At 34.5% G+C, this 15646-nt stretch overlaps 2 protein-coding genes across 2 annotated transcripts in view; both read left to right on the forward strand.

The window, feature by feature from the left end:
- LOC108358141 (DNA repair protein complementing XP-G cells homolog) overlaps positions 1-9518 on the forward strand; it is a 66934-nt gene extending 57416 nt beyond the window's left edge. The window contains exons 5-6 of the mRNA XM_017609315.1: positions 5144-5239; positions 9503-9518. Of these exons, the coding sequence (XP_017464804.1) occupies positions 5144-5239; positions 9503-9518 (112 nt within the window). The remainder of the gene's footprint in view (positions 1-5143; positions 5240-9502) is intronic.
- Positions 9519-9571: 53 nt separating this feature from the next.
- The window catches only part of LOC108358143 (DNA repair protein complementing XP-G cells homolog), a 78341-nt gene continuing 72266 nt past the window's right edge, over positions 9572-15646 (forward strand). The window contains exon 1 of the mRNA XM_017609316.1: positions 9572-10552. Coding sequence (XP_017464805.1) covers positions 9962-10552 — 591 coding nt within the window. The 5' untranslated portion in view covers positions 9572-9961. The remainder of the gene's footprint in view (positions 10553-15646) is intronic.

Genomic DNA, 15646 nt, shown 5'->3' on the forward strand with positions numbered 1-15646 from the left:
GCTGGCTTGGCCATGTCGTTCGAATGGACACCGACGCTCCAGCTCTGAAAGTATTCAACTCGGAACCCGCTGGTGGTAGCGGAGGAAGAAGGAGGCCCCCACTGCGGTGGAAAGATCAGGTGTAGAAGGACTTGGCTTCACTTGGCGTTTCCAATTGGCGTCAGTTGGCACAGAAGAGAAACGACTGGCGTGCTTTGCTGAACTCGGCCAAAATCGCTAAGGCGGTTACAGCGCCAAATAATAAGAAGAAGAAGACTATGTTTCCTTTGACGTATGTACGTCAAAGGCCAAGTAGAAGTTGGAACTTCTATGACTGCCCATTGATAACGCGGTTATATAGCTTAAGAAATAATATGTTTAACGACATTTTGTCAAAGTTGATAAATATGACATTTGACCAGTTTTGTTACACAAATACTCTCACGACCACAGGCAAAAATGTTGGCTATAATTTGTCATTTTGTTTGCCATATATACGTTTTATCGGTGCACTTGCACAATATTCGCATTCGCAAACGCTCCGCATTGATTATTGCGAATGCGAATGTTAAAATTAATGCGGAAGTTCCGCAGTTGCGAATGCGAATGCGAATATTCGCAACAACCCTGCTCATAAGTCTAAATTGGTAAGATCTTGGCTGACTTATTCAAGTTTTTCTTAAACCAGTCTTTGAAAAAAGTTATTAAAAAAGACTGTATTGAAAGCCTGACAATTTAGGTCCGTGCCCATCTCTAATCTCAACAAAAATGGCACATAGTTGTCGACTCGCGAAAATATTAATTCTCTAATCGAATTCTAACGTTGATCTCTAATGGGATTCGAATGTGAATTTCCAACTGCTGTTTTGCTTTATTAAATAAACGCTTTGTTTGTAAAATGTGTATGAAATATATTTGCAATAAAATAATAATGAATTATTTCAACTTAAAAATAATTTATGATTCATTCATTTTGAATATTGCATATTTACTTTTATTTGAATATGCGTTGTTTCTCTAATCGTCCTCGAATCGAATTCTAATGTAGTTCGCCAACTTCGTCATCGACTCGAGAACGATTAGAAAATTACCATAGTTATCTAATGTAGAAATCCAAATTTCTCTTACGTTAGAGACTGTGTTTGCTGGGTAGCTGGAGGATTACCTCGGATTAAGTTTTCGATTATTCTTATTATTCTTATATCTTCTGTATTCGTTTTACCATGCATATCTAAGTATACACGCAAACATTTTCAATTAGTAATGGTATAGAAAAACAATGTACTCTGGAAAAAAGCTAATATTTTGTCCAACCAAAAACGTTTTTGTGTAAAAGGGAAAATATACGACACCAGCTTGCTGGCTCCATCAAATGATTGTACCATCAGGCTCGAAGCTTATAACTTACCTGCATGCTCGTACAATATTTATTTCTTTACAAATAAGGTCCAGAAATGATCGAAATGATTAGAGCCGAAATCTCGTAATTTTTCTATCATTTTGTTAAACATTGTTTTTTTTATTCACAACTGCAATATTGTGAAATTTGATCTTCCACAAACACTGCTTTGACTCATATAGTGCAAGAAATTTCCCCCAAAATACTTTTTACTTAGAAATATTTGCCAATTTCACCATTCACGACACCAGCACGCTGGTACAATCATACAATTTTCAAATAGTTTTTGAAGTCGCACCAGCAGTTGGTACAATGACATACACGGTCAATCGACTTGGTGGGCCATTAAGCATATTAAGGGCCGTAAACTTATACATATATTTTAAACTATAGTTAAATCGTTAATAGATAAGTTAACGGCCCTAACACTTTTATAGTATGTATGTATAAAAACGTAAGCAACATACATACGATACATATATGTATATATACATATGTACGTATATCAGTATTTCCTAGTTTAAAAATTCTTCTCTTACTTAAAAATAAAATAGATCAAATTAAGCATATACAACTTTTTCATGCCAAGGATGAATAAATTCTCCAAAGGGCTAGGGGCAATTTTAAATTTATGTGGCTAAAAAAAGTATGTGGTAGCTAAATCTAGCCACCAAAGGGCTAAAACGGCAACACTGCTTATTGAATCGTTTGAATGCGCTAGTATGCCGACCATTGCATAAAACCGACTCAATGAATAAGACTGTGTGCGTGGAACAGACATCTGCAGCGGGTGCATGATTTTCGTGTATACTCGATCATCTAACAAAACCCGTTTTGCATCGTTCTCTGTATACGAGCAGAACTATTGTTCGTTATCGACTGAGCTCAAGACGAACATGTTGGCCACAACACCCGATTGCTTTTCATACATACTTGATTGGGTTCGGGTGCTTTGCAGCTCAATATACCCGGGTGTTCGAGTTTCAACCCGAGTGTGCACAAAATTTTCTTGATTGGCTTATGACGTTTTTGTTTCTACAAAAAATGTTGCCTTCTCATCGCGGTGTTCTTAGTTTTTGTGCGTAGAGGGTAAAGAGAAGGTTGAATTTTTCGGTAGTTTGTTTAAGTGTACATTTAACCATTTCTTATATTTTTGCTCATACAAAATGCGGAATCACGACGCCTACATCCATTTAGGTATAAATGTGTGTAGATCGGCAATGCCCAAGCCCTATACACTCGGTGCACATTTATTTTTTGTAAAAGTACTTATGTACCTACATAGTTTTAGGCTGTGTTCTAATATATACACACACAGCTTTCCACGCGAAACTATACGAAATAGATGCAAAAACATTTTTGTCTACTTCGCTTCTAATTTTTTCATTGCGTATGCACAAGCACAAAGCAACAACATTTTCGTATGCTTTGTGGGAACATATTGGCGCCAGTTACCTTCAGCGTAAATTTCTTTGTTGTCCTGCATTTTATCGCAATGTTCGGGTGTCCGTTTCATTGTTACACAAATTTTCGGGTTAGCTGCGGGTGTCCGAGTGTGGTGTTCGCTTGTGCTCAATTGATAGCGAGGGTGATCGAACAGACTCGTTCGTAACCAAAGCAGCTGTCGGGTATGCATCTCGATCGAACACATAGTAGCCGAGTGTGGCGTTCGCTTGTGCTTGATTTTTAGTGAGTGTGATCAAAAAGGCTCGATCATACTCAAAGCTGTTCTCTGGCGTGGAAATCATTGCTCCGCTACCGCTGTTCGTATATGGGTGAAACACGCGTGTGGTCACAGAGCGCTCAGTAAGCTATGGCATGTCGATCACTGGCTAGGTAGAGAAAGAGAAGTGTGTGCTATGACATCATGATTCAGTAATAGAAAGGTTTTGTAATAAAACAGTCTTCTCGCTTCCACACATAGAATCGGCTCCTTTGCTTGTGCAGAATGTTGCTTACTCTACAGTTTCTAGTGATATTAGTAGTAAAACCAAAAATTCTTCATACTAAATATTCGTGAGCATCACCTTCGTTTGCGTAATTTTCTAGAACAAGTGTAGTATAGCGACCGTTTAGCTATAAAATAACCAAAATTCCGATTGATAGAACTTTTTACGCTGATTTCAACGATACCAAATTTATTTGGCGCAGGTAAAAAATAAAGAAGATGTAAGAGGTTTATTTGCTTTATTTATTTGTATTTTTTATTATCACTAAATTGTTGAAACCCAAAAGTATATTAAAACAAAATATGTAATACCGAATTAAAGGTAATAACTTGTACGTTCTAAATAATATAAATTTCATTACCATTAATTATGCAGTTTTTTCAAAAAAGGTTATTTCATGAAAAAATAACATTTGTTCGTTTTTTAGTGGTTTTGGTTTAAAAATACAAAAAGCTATAAATTATTTACATCAGCTGAAAGACAAATTAATTATCTTCATGGTGACGTCATTAGTTTTTTAATCGGTTATATAGTTCATAAGATATTAATATTTAAAAAATCTAAAACCTGAAATTTAACCTTCTAGAACGTTTTCATTTTTCACTTGCGCCAAATAATTTTCGCATGGTTGAAATGAGCATAGAAAGTTCTATTGATCTACATTTTTCGTTTTTGCATAGCTGAACGGTCGGTATTCTAGATTTCTTGCAGGAAATGACGAATAACTGAAATCAAAAATGCATATTTTTATGTATTGTTTAGTATTTGCATTAAAACACCAAATATATTGCAAATTCGCATAGAATTAATAATACACTTTTTGCTTCTAATTGTATACTTTGCGTACCTTTTGTAGTACCTTTCTACCACCGTTTTCGCAAAAGGCGATCACAAATTTTGTCCTTTCTACCTACTTCCAAAATACAAATCTGGATAAAGGAGTGTCAGATATGAGCTGTCACAATTTACATAACCTTGTATTATTGAATCATGCTATGACATGAGACTTGTTTGTCTCAGTTTCAGTTTTGCCATCGCCGCGAGTTGTTTCGGTGTGCGCAGAGTTATTTAAAAATATAAAGTTTGATGCCAACCGGGGTTTCTCAGTGGATATATAATTCATGTGAGTTATAATTTGAAAGAATCTATTTAGCAAAGGAAAAAGCAAAGCAGTATACTTAAACCAGCAGATATTGACCTGGGTTTTCGCACGACTGTTCCTGTTTCATCGTTTCTTTTTAGGAAATTGTGACCATCATATACATATGTATTATTTACACTAGTAACTATTTATGTAAATATATATGTTTTTTTTAATGCTTAATATATGCAAATAAAAGACGAAAGTAAACACAACAACCATCGAGTAAATTTTTATTTGTGTCAAACTGAAACTTTTTTCCAATAATAAACGGTTAGCTGATTCACGTCTACAGCAAGTTCACCTAATTAATTGAAAACTTGTATCAACCAAAGCATTGTTTATATTTGTGCAACAATGATTTTATTCAACTAACAATATTGTCCACTCAAGGTAGTCGTTTTGTAATTATTAACAAATCTACATTTGTCCCAACTAGAAGTCTCAAGTAAATAGCAGACTTTTGTGAGCTATGTAGATATTTATTTCGCCATATACAACTATACCACTTGGTCACTATAACCAAATCTTGGTAATTATAACTAAACCTTTTTCTGAGTACAAAGAATGGCTTTAATAAGGATTAGAGACATGGGCCAACTTTTAGTAGTTAGTTCTGTCGTTATATCAGAGGACCATCGATGTGTACATAAATATTTGCTTTTTACAACCTAGGCAATATGAAGCAAATTATGCCGAGGAAATTAAAATCAACGAAGCAGCGCAATATAACCAAAAGCCGGCAGGAATGGAAATTTTTAACAAAATTCTGTTTGTTAAAAAACGTGGCTGCCAGCCGAATCGGATCAGAATATTGTTATTTTTTTTAAAAGCACCCTGTTTTTTATAAGCATTCGTATCTCAGATAGTTACGTAATTCTTATCTTATTAAAGGTCAGACCTATAGCTTTTTAATTATTTGAGCATCCCCAACCAACATTTAGGTTTGAGCTCAACTTGAGGTTAAGTTGAGAACTAAGGTAATTCTCAAATCTCCAACGTTGTTTCTCAACAGTACCTCAAGTGGAGGATCATAGCGTTCTCAACAAAAAGGGCATTTTTTTTTTGTATAAAAACTGATTTTAAATTATTTTCTTAATAAATCTTTACAATCTTTGTGTTTTGCTGCAGCTACTTCAAAAGATATTTATTTTTTAGACACATATGACTTAAATATGATGCAAACCAAGCCTACGTGCATTTTTTGGATTCTTGGACTAAGGATCCCGTGTTCAAAGGCTGGTTGTGTAAACACTTGAGGTTACGAGGCTTGTTGTAATGTTTGCAATTGCACATTAAAAGCCAAATCAGGAAGAGCCGAGCCTTTTTAAGACTTTATTGAAAATGTAATGAACGCAAAAAGGGCTAAAGTATTGCTATGCTCCCTCTTAGCAGAGCGTAGTTTACCATTTGCGACAACCGAGCCCCTGACCAAATGTCTACAAGAAAAAAAAAATTATTAAAAATCAACGCGATTATTTAGCCCCTTTAAACTTGCACATTATTGCCCTGAAATTTAATGGGCTATCAAACTGCATACTCAAAAAATTCTAAAAAATCTGAATAAAATGTTGAAAATCTAGCTGAAAATTTGCAGATTTTTTATAATTTTTGCACAAAGTTTGAAATGTGGATTTATATTTTGTTTGTCATATAATGAGCTTGGCTTTTATGAAAAAATAATACACATTAAATAAACAAAAGAGAAACAGCCAAAATCGATCAATATGTTGATGACTTAATCAGCTGATCACAAGTGTATGTATAAAATGATTTTTATATTAACGATCTCAAACCAGTTTACAATGAATTTTAAATGTGTTCTGTCGATATGACATTTTAATATACCTTACGTACATATGTACCTTTGTATGCAATAAAAGTTTAATAAGAACAATTTATTTAAAAAAAGACGTTATTGGGTAGGAAATGACGTTTTTTCAGACCAAGAGGGACGTTTTCTCATGCCGAAGACCTGGCAACACTGAATGTAATTCTCCAATTGGTCTCAAACATATCATTGAAATACTGAAATTGAAATAGTAAAATACCTTATACCTTTTTGATTGAAACGACATACATAGATGAATTTAAATATTAATTTTTCATTTTATTACTCCTTTTGTATTATGTAGTTAATCAATATCGTATTACAATAATTCACTTCACAGTATGTATACAGTCCACAGTAATTTTGCCACTTGATTCACTTCGCCTTTTAATTTATTTCCAGCTTATTTGAGGATACTTTGAAAACTATTTACTTTTTGTTGGTAATTTTCCTTTTTATATAGCTTTCGTTTTTCACTTGATAATTAAAAATTTGTTTCTTTACCACTTTTTACATATCTGCGCGTCGGTTAGAGATGAGTTGGAGAATGATGTTGGATATCAACTTGAGAACTATTAATTTCTCCAAGGTTGGAGAAATAATTTTTTGGTGTTTATTGGTTCGATTCTCTTAATAGCCAGACGTTGATAATTTCTGCTGGAAATCCCTATTGAAGGAGCTTACTCTTTAACTTTAAATAGCAAAGAAGAGACAGTTTTACGACAGAAGTTTTTAGCCAAGGATTCAATGTAATGTATGTATATCCCTATGAACAGTGCACACTTCTTCTTTTGTGTCTAGTAGTTTTTTTAATATTGATCCAAAAAAATCATAATAAAAAGAGAAACCAATGCAGGTATTCAAAGCACAGAAAAAAAATTCGTTAAAAAGACTATGTTCCCATTCAGTAGTAAAGTCTTCTCTCGACGTACGAAAACCACGCTCTATAAGTCACTCATCATGCCCGTGCTGGTATATGGCGCAGAAGCCTGGATAATGACAACATCCGATGAGGCGGCTCTTGGAGTGTTCGAGAGAAGGATTTTGCGGAAGATTTACGGGCCTTTACGCGTTGGCGACGGCGAGTACCGCAGACGATCGAACGATGAGGTGTATGAGCTTTACAACGACATAGACATAATGCAGCGAATTAAAATACAGCGGCTCCGCTGGCTTGGCCATGTTGTTCGAATGGACACCGACGCTCCAGCTCTGAAAGTATTCAACTCGGAACCCGCTGGTGGTAGCGGAGGAAGAGGGAGGCCCCCACTGCGGTGGAAAGATCAGGTGTAGAAGGACTTGGCGTTTCCAATTGGCGTAAGTTGGCACAGAAGAGAAACGACTGGCGTGCTTTGCTGAACTCGGCCAAAATCGCTAAGGCGGTTACAGCGCCAAATAATAAGAAGAAGAAGACTATGTTCCCTTTGACGTATGTACGTCAAAGGCCAAGTAGAAGTTGGAACTTCTATGACTGCCCATTGATAACGCGGTTATATAGCTTAAGAAATAATATGTTTAACGACATTTTTGTCAAAGTTGATAAATCCGACATTTGACCAGTTTTGTTACACAAATACTCCCACGACCACAGGCAAAAATGTTGGCTATAATTTGTCATTTTGTTTGCCATATATACGTTTTATCGGTGCACTTGCAAAATATTCGCATTCGCAAACGCTCCGCATTGATTATTGCGAATGCGAATGTTAAAATTAATGCGGAAGTTCCGCAGTTGCGAATGGGAATGCGAATATTCGACACAACCCTGCTCATAAGTCTAAATTGGTAAGATCTTGGCTGACTTATTCAAGTTTTTCTTAAACCAGTCTTTGAAAAAAGTTCAAAAACAGCATAAAAAATCTCATTATTATGTTTCCGTAGAAAATTTTTAAACATATTTTTGTGCAAATTGTTTAAGCATAAACTGTTTAGTCATCTGAGAGAATTTTTTCCAAAAAATATTAAAAAAGACTGTATTGAAAGCCTGACAATTTAGGCCCGTGCCCATCTCTAATCTCAACAAAAATGGCACATAGTTGTCGACTCGCGAAAATATTAATTCTCTAATCGAATTCTAACGTTGATCTCTAATGGGATTGGAATGTGAATTTCCAACTGCTGTTTTGCTTTATTAAATAAACGCTTTGTTTGTAAAATGTGTATGAAATGTATTTGCAATAAAATAATAATGAATTATTTCAACTTAAAAATAATTTATGATTCATTCATTTTGAATATTGCATATTTACTTTTATTTGAATATGCGTTGTTTCTCTAATCGTCCTCGAATCGAATTCTAATGTAGTTCGCCAAATTCGTCATCGACTCGAGAACGATTAGAAAATTACCATAGTAGAAATTACCATGTAGAAATCCAAATTTCTCTAGCGTTAGAGACTGTGTTTGCTGGGTAGCTGGAGGATTACCTCGGATTAAGTTTTCGATTATTCGCACAAAAGGAAGTGACCCGCCATCTTCCTCCTTTTCTCTTTATTTCGTTTACAGGGTTGCATTACATTATTCACTTAGACTAGTAGGAGCAGGGTTGCATTACCGACTCCGAAAACTAACTAAATTTATTTTATTCAATATTAGATACGTTTTGAGAATTTTAAATAAAATTTAACATTTTCTGAAATAATAAGTGACATCTTTGACACAAATAATTTTAAGACACATAAGGAGCATGTAAATATTTGAAAGTGATTTTCAAGGCGCATTCATATTAGGTTTGTTCCAAACGAATACCCGCGGGTGCTCAAAACAGCCCAGAAAGGGTTCCTCAAGCAAAAAAAAGGGCAATAGAGAGCAAATACCTTCCACTTTTGGATCGTAAATGTCTTCTTCTTCGTGCCCGAAACAGCCCCGTCTTTTTTCCGGGCAGAAATGTTCAAGAAGTTATTTTGAAATAACTGCTGCTGTTTGTTTACATCCGATAGCAAACCTATGGTATTTTGTATTTCGCTTGTGAGTGAGTGAAAACGTGAGCTTGTTTGAATTTTCTGTCGCCCTTTCTCCTTCGGGGAAGAATAGCTGAAATGTGACAATAGCCCGCTAAAAGCAAAAATAAAATACAAGTAGGTTTTGTTTATGTTAAATCGATACCACTTTTTATTTATTGGCCTCAAAACTTAAAAAAACTCTTACTACTAAACAGTAAACATGTGTCTAATCCTTACTAAATTTTTGACTGCTTTATAAAGCTTTAATAAGGATTAGAGACATGGGCTAACTTTTAGTAGTTAGTTCTGCCGTTATATCAGAGGACCATCGATGTGTACATAAATATTTGCTTTTTACAACATAGGCAATATGAAGCAAATTATGCAGAGGAAATTAAAATCAACGAAGCAGCGCAATATAACCAAAAGCCGGCAGGATTCAGACAAGAAATATCCCTTCGAGTAAGCGACAGTTCGGAAGCAGACTCAGATTTCGAAGAGGTTGAGGATAACGTCCTAGCGGCTTCAGAACTCGGGTCTAAAAACAGCTTACAAGTTATTATAGAGCTAAATGACCAATTATTGTCAGAAGATGACTTATTTTCCGATGTTTTTGGATCCTCACCGAAGAGAACTGCTCATATTGATAAGGAAGAACGCCTCTGTGAACTCTCTATATCTTCACCAGAAAATTGTGAAAGCATTGTTGTACACAATATAATGGCGGCAAGCGGGAAGTGTAGTGAAATAAAAAACGATGAAGAAATGCAATATGATAAAACAAATGCTTTGCCTTATGTTTTAAATATGAATGATGATAATAAAAAAATGTCATCTATATTAGATGAGTTAAAAAAGCAAGCAGATAATGTCAAAAATTTAAATTTAGATGACGTAAATATTTGCGAGTCAGATGAAAAATTCAGGTCGAAAAATGAGATTATTGAAATCTATGATAGCGATGATCAGAAACTTAGCTCAGAAGTAACACCAAGTAAATCAACAAAATTTAGAACGCCTTCGAAAGACAAAAGCATTAAAGAATATTTCGAAACCAAATATGTGGTGAAACGAACTCCAGAAAGTGATAAAACTGAACAGGAGGAGAAGCAAGCATCTAACGTTAACTCCCCCTTTTTTGTTAAGAAGTCTCCGTCATCTCATCGAAAACGATCCGTTCGTAAGATTAGCGCATCACCTATTCATGGGCACAAGCTATCAAGGGTGTCCAAAACGCTGTTCGAGAGTGCCACCACAACGTCTGAAAAAAAACTGGAGATAAAGGAAGATGGTCCTGATTTGAAATCTGAGGTAAGTACATATGTAAGTACATTAGACTCGTTCAAAAATTCTACTACTATATGTACATACACTGGCCGAAAAAAATTGAGCCGCACCACATTTTGACAAGTTTTAACGTATTATTTTCTTGTTATTTAATTTTTTTTGATGAAAATATAGTTCAATATGGTTATGGCGCTTTGTACCACGATTATGTTTATTAGGAAAAGTGAAAAAAAGCAACAAAGTTAAGCGGTAGAAGTTTCAGCAGCTATTTCGGAGATCACCACATCTCCTCATCAGACCACTTTTTCTAGGCTTCAGCGAATTTAAATAGCGGCAAGCTGCACTTGATAGTAGTAGGTTGAATAAGGAAATAAATTAGCAACAAGAGTTTACGGGGTGTGCATAGCTCAGTGGTTAACGCTTCTGGCTTTGCACATCGATGATGTGGGTTTGATTCCCGCTGAAGTCTAGAAAAAGAAGTCTGATAAGGAGATGTGGAGATCTCCGAAATAGCTGCTATAATTTGTACCGCTTAGACTTTGTTGCTTTTCCATTTTTCCTAATAAACATAAGCGTGGTATAAAGCTCAATAACAATATTAAAAATAAAATATTAATAAGCCACAATAACATTGACAAATACATAGTTTAGGAAGTGCCTGCCTGAAACTAAACAATAAAGCAAATTAATGTATAGAATTGACACCAACAACCACGTTGTCAAGTTTAAATAGCGGCAAATCAGCTGCACTTAATAGTAGTAGGTTGAATAAGGAAATGAATTAGCAACAAGAGTCTACGGAGTGTGCATAGCTCAGTGGTTAACGCTTCTGACTTTGCACATCAATGACGCGGGTTCGATCCCTGCTGAAGTCTAGAAAAAAAAGAAGTCTGATGAGGGGATGCGGTGATCTCCGAAATAGCTGCTATAACTTCTACCGCTTAGACTTTGTTGCTTTTTCCAATTTTCCTAATAAACATAATCGGGGTACAAAGCTCAATAACAATATTAAGAAGTAAGAAAGTCGTAAGTTCGGCCGTAGCCACACATTAAATACCCGGCGCAAGTTTTAAATATATGTTTTTCACCTTTCCGAAAACTACCGCTACATGGTAAGCCGGGTGATTTTATCCCTATTTTAAACATCTTCGATAGCACGTTGTGTTAGACATAATGAGATAAACTTATTCCTAATAATGTTACTTCTTTTCAAGGGATTGTTTTAAGTATCAATTTTGAGTAAATTAGCGTCCTTAAATTTTGAAATATTCAAGCATTACTGAAATTTACTGTTATATGAAAGGAGGATTTTAGTCCAAGTTCAATAATTTTCAACCTTAGAGATACATATATGTGATCATAAGTGGGCGGTGCCACGCCCATTTTCCAAAATTTGATCATAAGTGTTTTTTTTTTGGTAAAGAATTGTGGCAAGCGTTAATTTTGAATAAATTAGCTTTAGTATTTACTGATTTATCGAAGATTTCGTATTTCTCTAAATTACCGCTATATGGGATGTGGGCGTGGTTATTGTCCGATTTTAAACATTTTCAGCCATTTGGTATGTTGTACCAAGGCTAACAACTGTGCCAAGTTTGAGAGAAATTGGTCGGAGCGGTTACCAAGATATGCACATTTAACAATAAGTGGGCGTGGCTAGGCCCATTTTCCAAAAATTTATAATAATCTTATTTTTCTTCTAAAAATTATTGCAAATATCAATTTTGAGTGAATAAGCTTCAGTAATTATTAACATATCGCAGTTTTCGTATTTCAGAAAACTACCGTTATATGGCAGATAGACGTGGTTATCGTCCGGTTTTGGCCATTTCTAATACCATCCGTCCTTCGCCCGAAAGAAGTACACGTACCAAGTTTCGTTAAGATATCTAAATTTTTATTCTAGTTAGTGCATAGACGGACGGGCGGACAGACAGTCACCGCTTAATCGATTTCTCTTTTCATTCTGCTCAGTTATGTATACATTTGTCTATATCTATCTTGATTCGTTTTGCCGGTTACAAAGAACTGTTATGTGAACAAAGTTATAATACCCTTGTGAACAAGTGCGCTCGGGTATAAAAATAAATATGTTAATAAACCACAATAACATTGACGAAAATGTATTTCATTCTTTAACAATTCAAACCATAACCATATACAGTGAAATCCAGTTATAATGGACTCCACGGGACCGCGTCAAATTGTCCATTATAACCGAGTGTCCATTTTATCAGAATATAATATTTGTAAATAATAAAGAAATAATGTACATGTATAAATACAAAATTTTATACTTTTCATGGAAGGTAAATGCCCGTTTTCCGTTCCGACATTTTTCTTAAAGTGAACTAATTGCCAGTTATTACTACGTTTATACGCACGTATTATTTGCAAATAACAATTTGCAAAATGGTAAACTTTGCCGTATAAATGCTGAGTTAATTTTTTATTTGCAAATAACTAAATCACGCAAATAAGTATTGAATAGTTGTACTATTTGCAAATAAGCGCAAGACGCCGCCATTATTAGGTTTATTTTCTTTTTCGATGGTCATCTTATTGCCTTTTTATAATGAAGACGTTGCTATTTTTAACTTTATTTTCTTTTTCGGTGGTCATATTATTGCCTTTTTATGATCAGGCAATATTAAAAAAGAATTTGTCACCATCGAATAAACAGTGAGTTAGGTATTTGCAATTAATTTTATTTGCAAATAGTTTACGTATAAACGTAGTATATGACAGATTTCGGTGAACCAATGAACTTTGTTTAAGTATGTAAACATTTTATGTTGCAGAGACGGTTGCTTCTCTTTACTGAATTCGGGGAATTACCGAACTTTGTTTATTGCAGAGATTTTTTTTATTTGGCCTATTTCTGTCCATTATCGGCGGAGTCCGTTATAACCGAGTCTATTTTAACCGAGTTTTTTTTATATGTTTAAACCGGGACTTGACAAATAGGTACATAATGCTGACTAAACACGAGGCAACCGTTGAAGCTCGGTAGTGTGTGATATGTTATTAAATAAACATACTTATGAAAATTGTGCTTTCTACAAAAACACCTTTTCAGCTCACTTGCTTTCAATGAAGTAAGCCAATAAAATCAATACACACGAGACAACCGACTAACAAAAAAAAAACAATAATCCGGGTATGCATATAAACTTGTAAATTCCTCGTATCCGCATATACCTCGTAAATAAACCAGCTTTCCATACAAAATTAAATAAAACAACAAAGGATAATTTTTTCTCCTACGTGTTTCGATGCATTTTGGCGTCTTCTTCAGGGAATCTGTTTATTAAAAAACGAAAAACATTATTAGTAACATTTGTTTTTTGTTATTTTATGGCCATATAACAATTATATTCAACGATTTTTAATGAGCTTGAGGCCGTTTTTAATGAAAAACTTATCCCACGAGACGAAAAAAAATAAAAGTCCCACATAATTATTATGACAAGACGTAAATCATTTCCGTCTTGAAATAAACGTCCCGAGAGACGAAAAAAAAATGAAATCCCATATAATTATTATGAGAAGACGTAAATCATTTGCGTCTTGAAATAAACGCCCCGAGAGACGAAAAAATATAAAAGTCCCATATAATTATTATGAGATGACGACAATAATTTACATTTTAAAATAATCGTCCCGCGAGAGGAAAACAACTTTTCCATTGTTCAGTAATAATTATAGAGCAATATTTAATTTTATTTCTTATAATTGTTATTGTCTCTGCACATTACACATTTTCTAGCCGTTCTTTCTCAATGATACAGTTCCGCGAATATTTGTGCAGTAATATATTGTGTAAAAGCTTATAGTTTAGTACAATTTTCACGAAGTTTAGTACAAAATTACAAAAAATTTTATTTCCAACACAAACAGTAAGCAAATGACGATTTCAAAACAGCAAGCGTCTTACAAGGTTGGCCGATTCGATTCATGAAGCTTTTATGATTAGGCGAAAACATGATTATGTATTGTAATGTACAGAGCATCATTCAAATACATGTGTTCGGCTTAAAAGCTTCATACTTTAGTATGACGAAACGATTACACTACTATGCATAGGAGCCTTATGTGCGGAGTGCCTTACGGGGCGATTCGGGAAGCAAAACGATATGTAACCATGCATATTACATCGATTTTCATAACATTTAAAAAAAATGACGCGTTTTTTCATAGCGGCGTTCATTGTTGTTCATATTTTGTCTTTGAGGTTTCTCCTCTATTTACCAAAAATAATCGATAAATCCGGATTGCAAACGGAAAAGTTATTTTTTTAATATAGAGCTATATCATAACTAGGATTTCAGAGGAGAAATTTTGCAGCAGCAAAAAAAACCTAATATAACAATATTGTGAAAATTATTAAGGGCAGCAGTCTCCCGATCGGATATCCGAATCCGGCTCTTATATTTCTTCTCGTCACATCCCTAATACAAACATAGTTAGATTTTAACATATCGACTCCTTTGCCCAAAATTATCGTATGTTACAAAAACCAAATTTTAAAGGAAAATGTTTTTTGTATTTTTCTCTGCTTTGGCTAGCAACATCAATACTAAAAATTAGATTGCTGAGATAATTCATAAATAAAACTAAACTTGTAGAAAGGCTCTCAAATTCTAATTTCTTAGCACATACGTCAATTTCGCCCACAAGAAAAAATTCATTGTCACATACGATAAAATTTACAGTAAATTTTTTGGTAGCTATTGGATTTAAGCCGTCATAATTGAACAGGTGATGCGTTATGGGGTGCATCAAAAAGTAAATCAGCTAAATAATTCTAAATTTTTAGATGATTAGCATAACTGTTTGTTTTTTTGTTATTTTTTGGCCTTAAAACAATTATATTCAACAATTTTTATTGAGCTTGAGGCCGTTTTTTAATAAAAATTTATTGTGGAAAAGCAACAATAATTTGAAAAAATGGTAGAAGTGATAGCTATTTCGGAAATCACCACATTTCCTCATCAGACTTCTTTCGGTAGGATTCGAACCGACGATCCCACTGACTCAGCCAGTTGCCTATGCACCGTACTAAGTCCGCCTTGTAAATTATCGTTTTGCTTTTTTCCACTATTTTCATTTTTTTTT

Source organism: Rhagoletis zephyria, unplaced genomic scaffold, assembly GCF_001687245.7.
Source record: "Rhagoletis zephyria isolate East Lansing unplaced genomic scaffold, Rhagoletis_zephyria_1.1 Rzeph_scaffold_00214, whole genome shotgun sequence".
In the NCBI taxonomy this organism is placed as follows: domain Eukaryota; kingdom Metazoa; phylum Arthropoda; class Insecta; order Diptera; family Tephritidae; genus Rhagoletis; species Rhagoletis zephyria.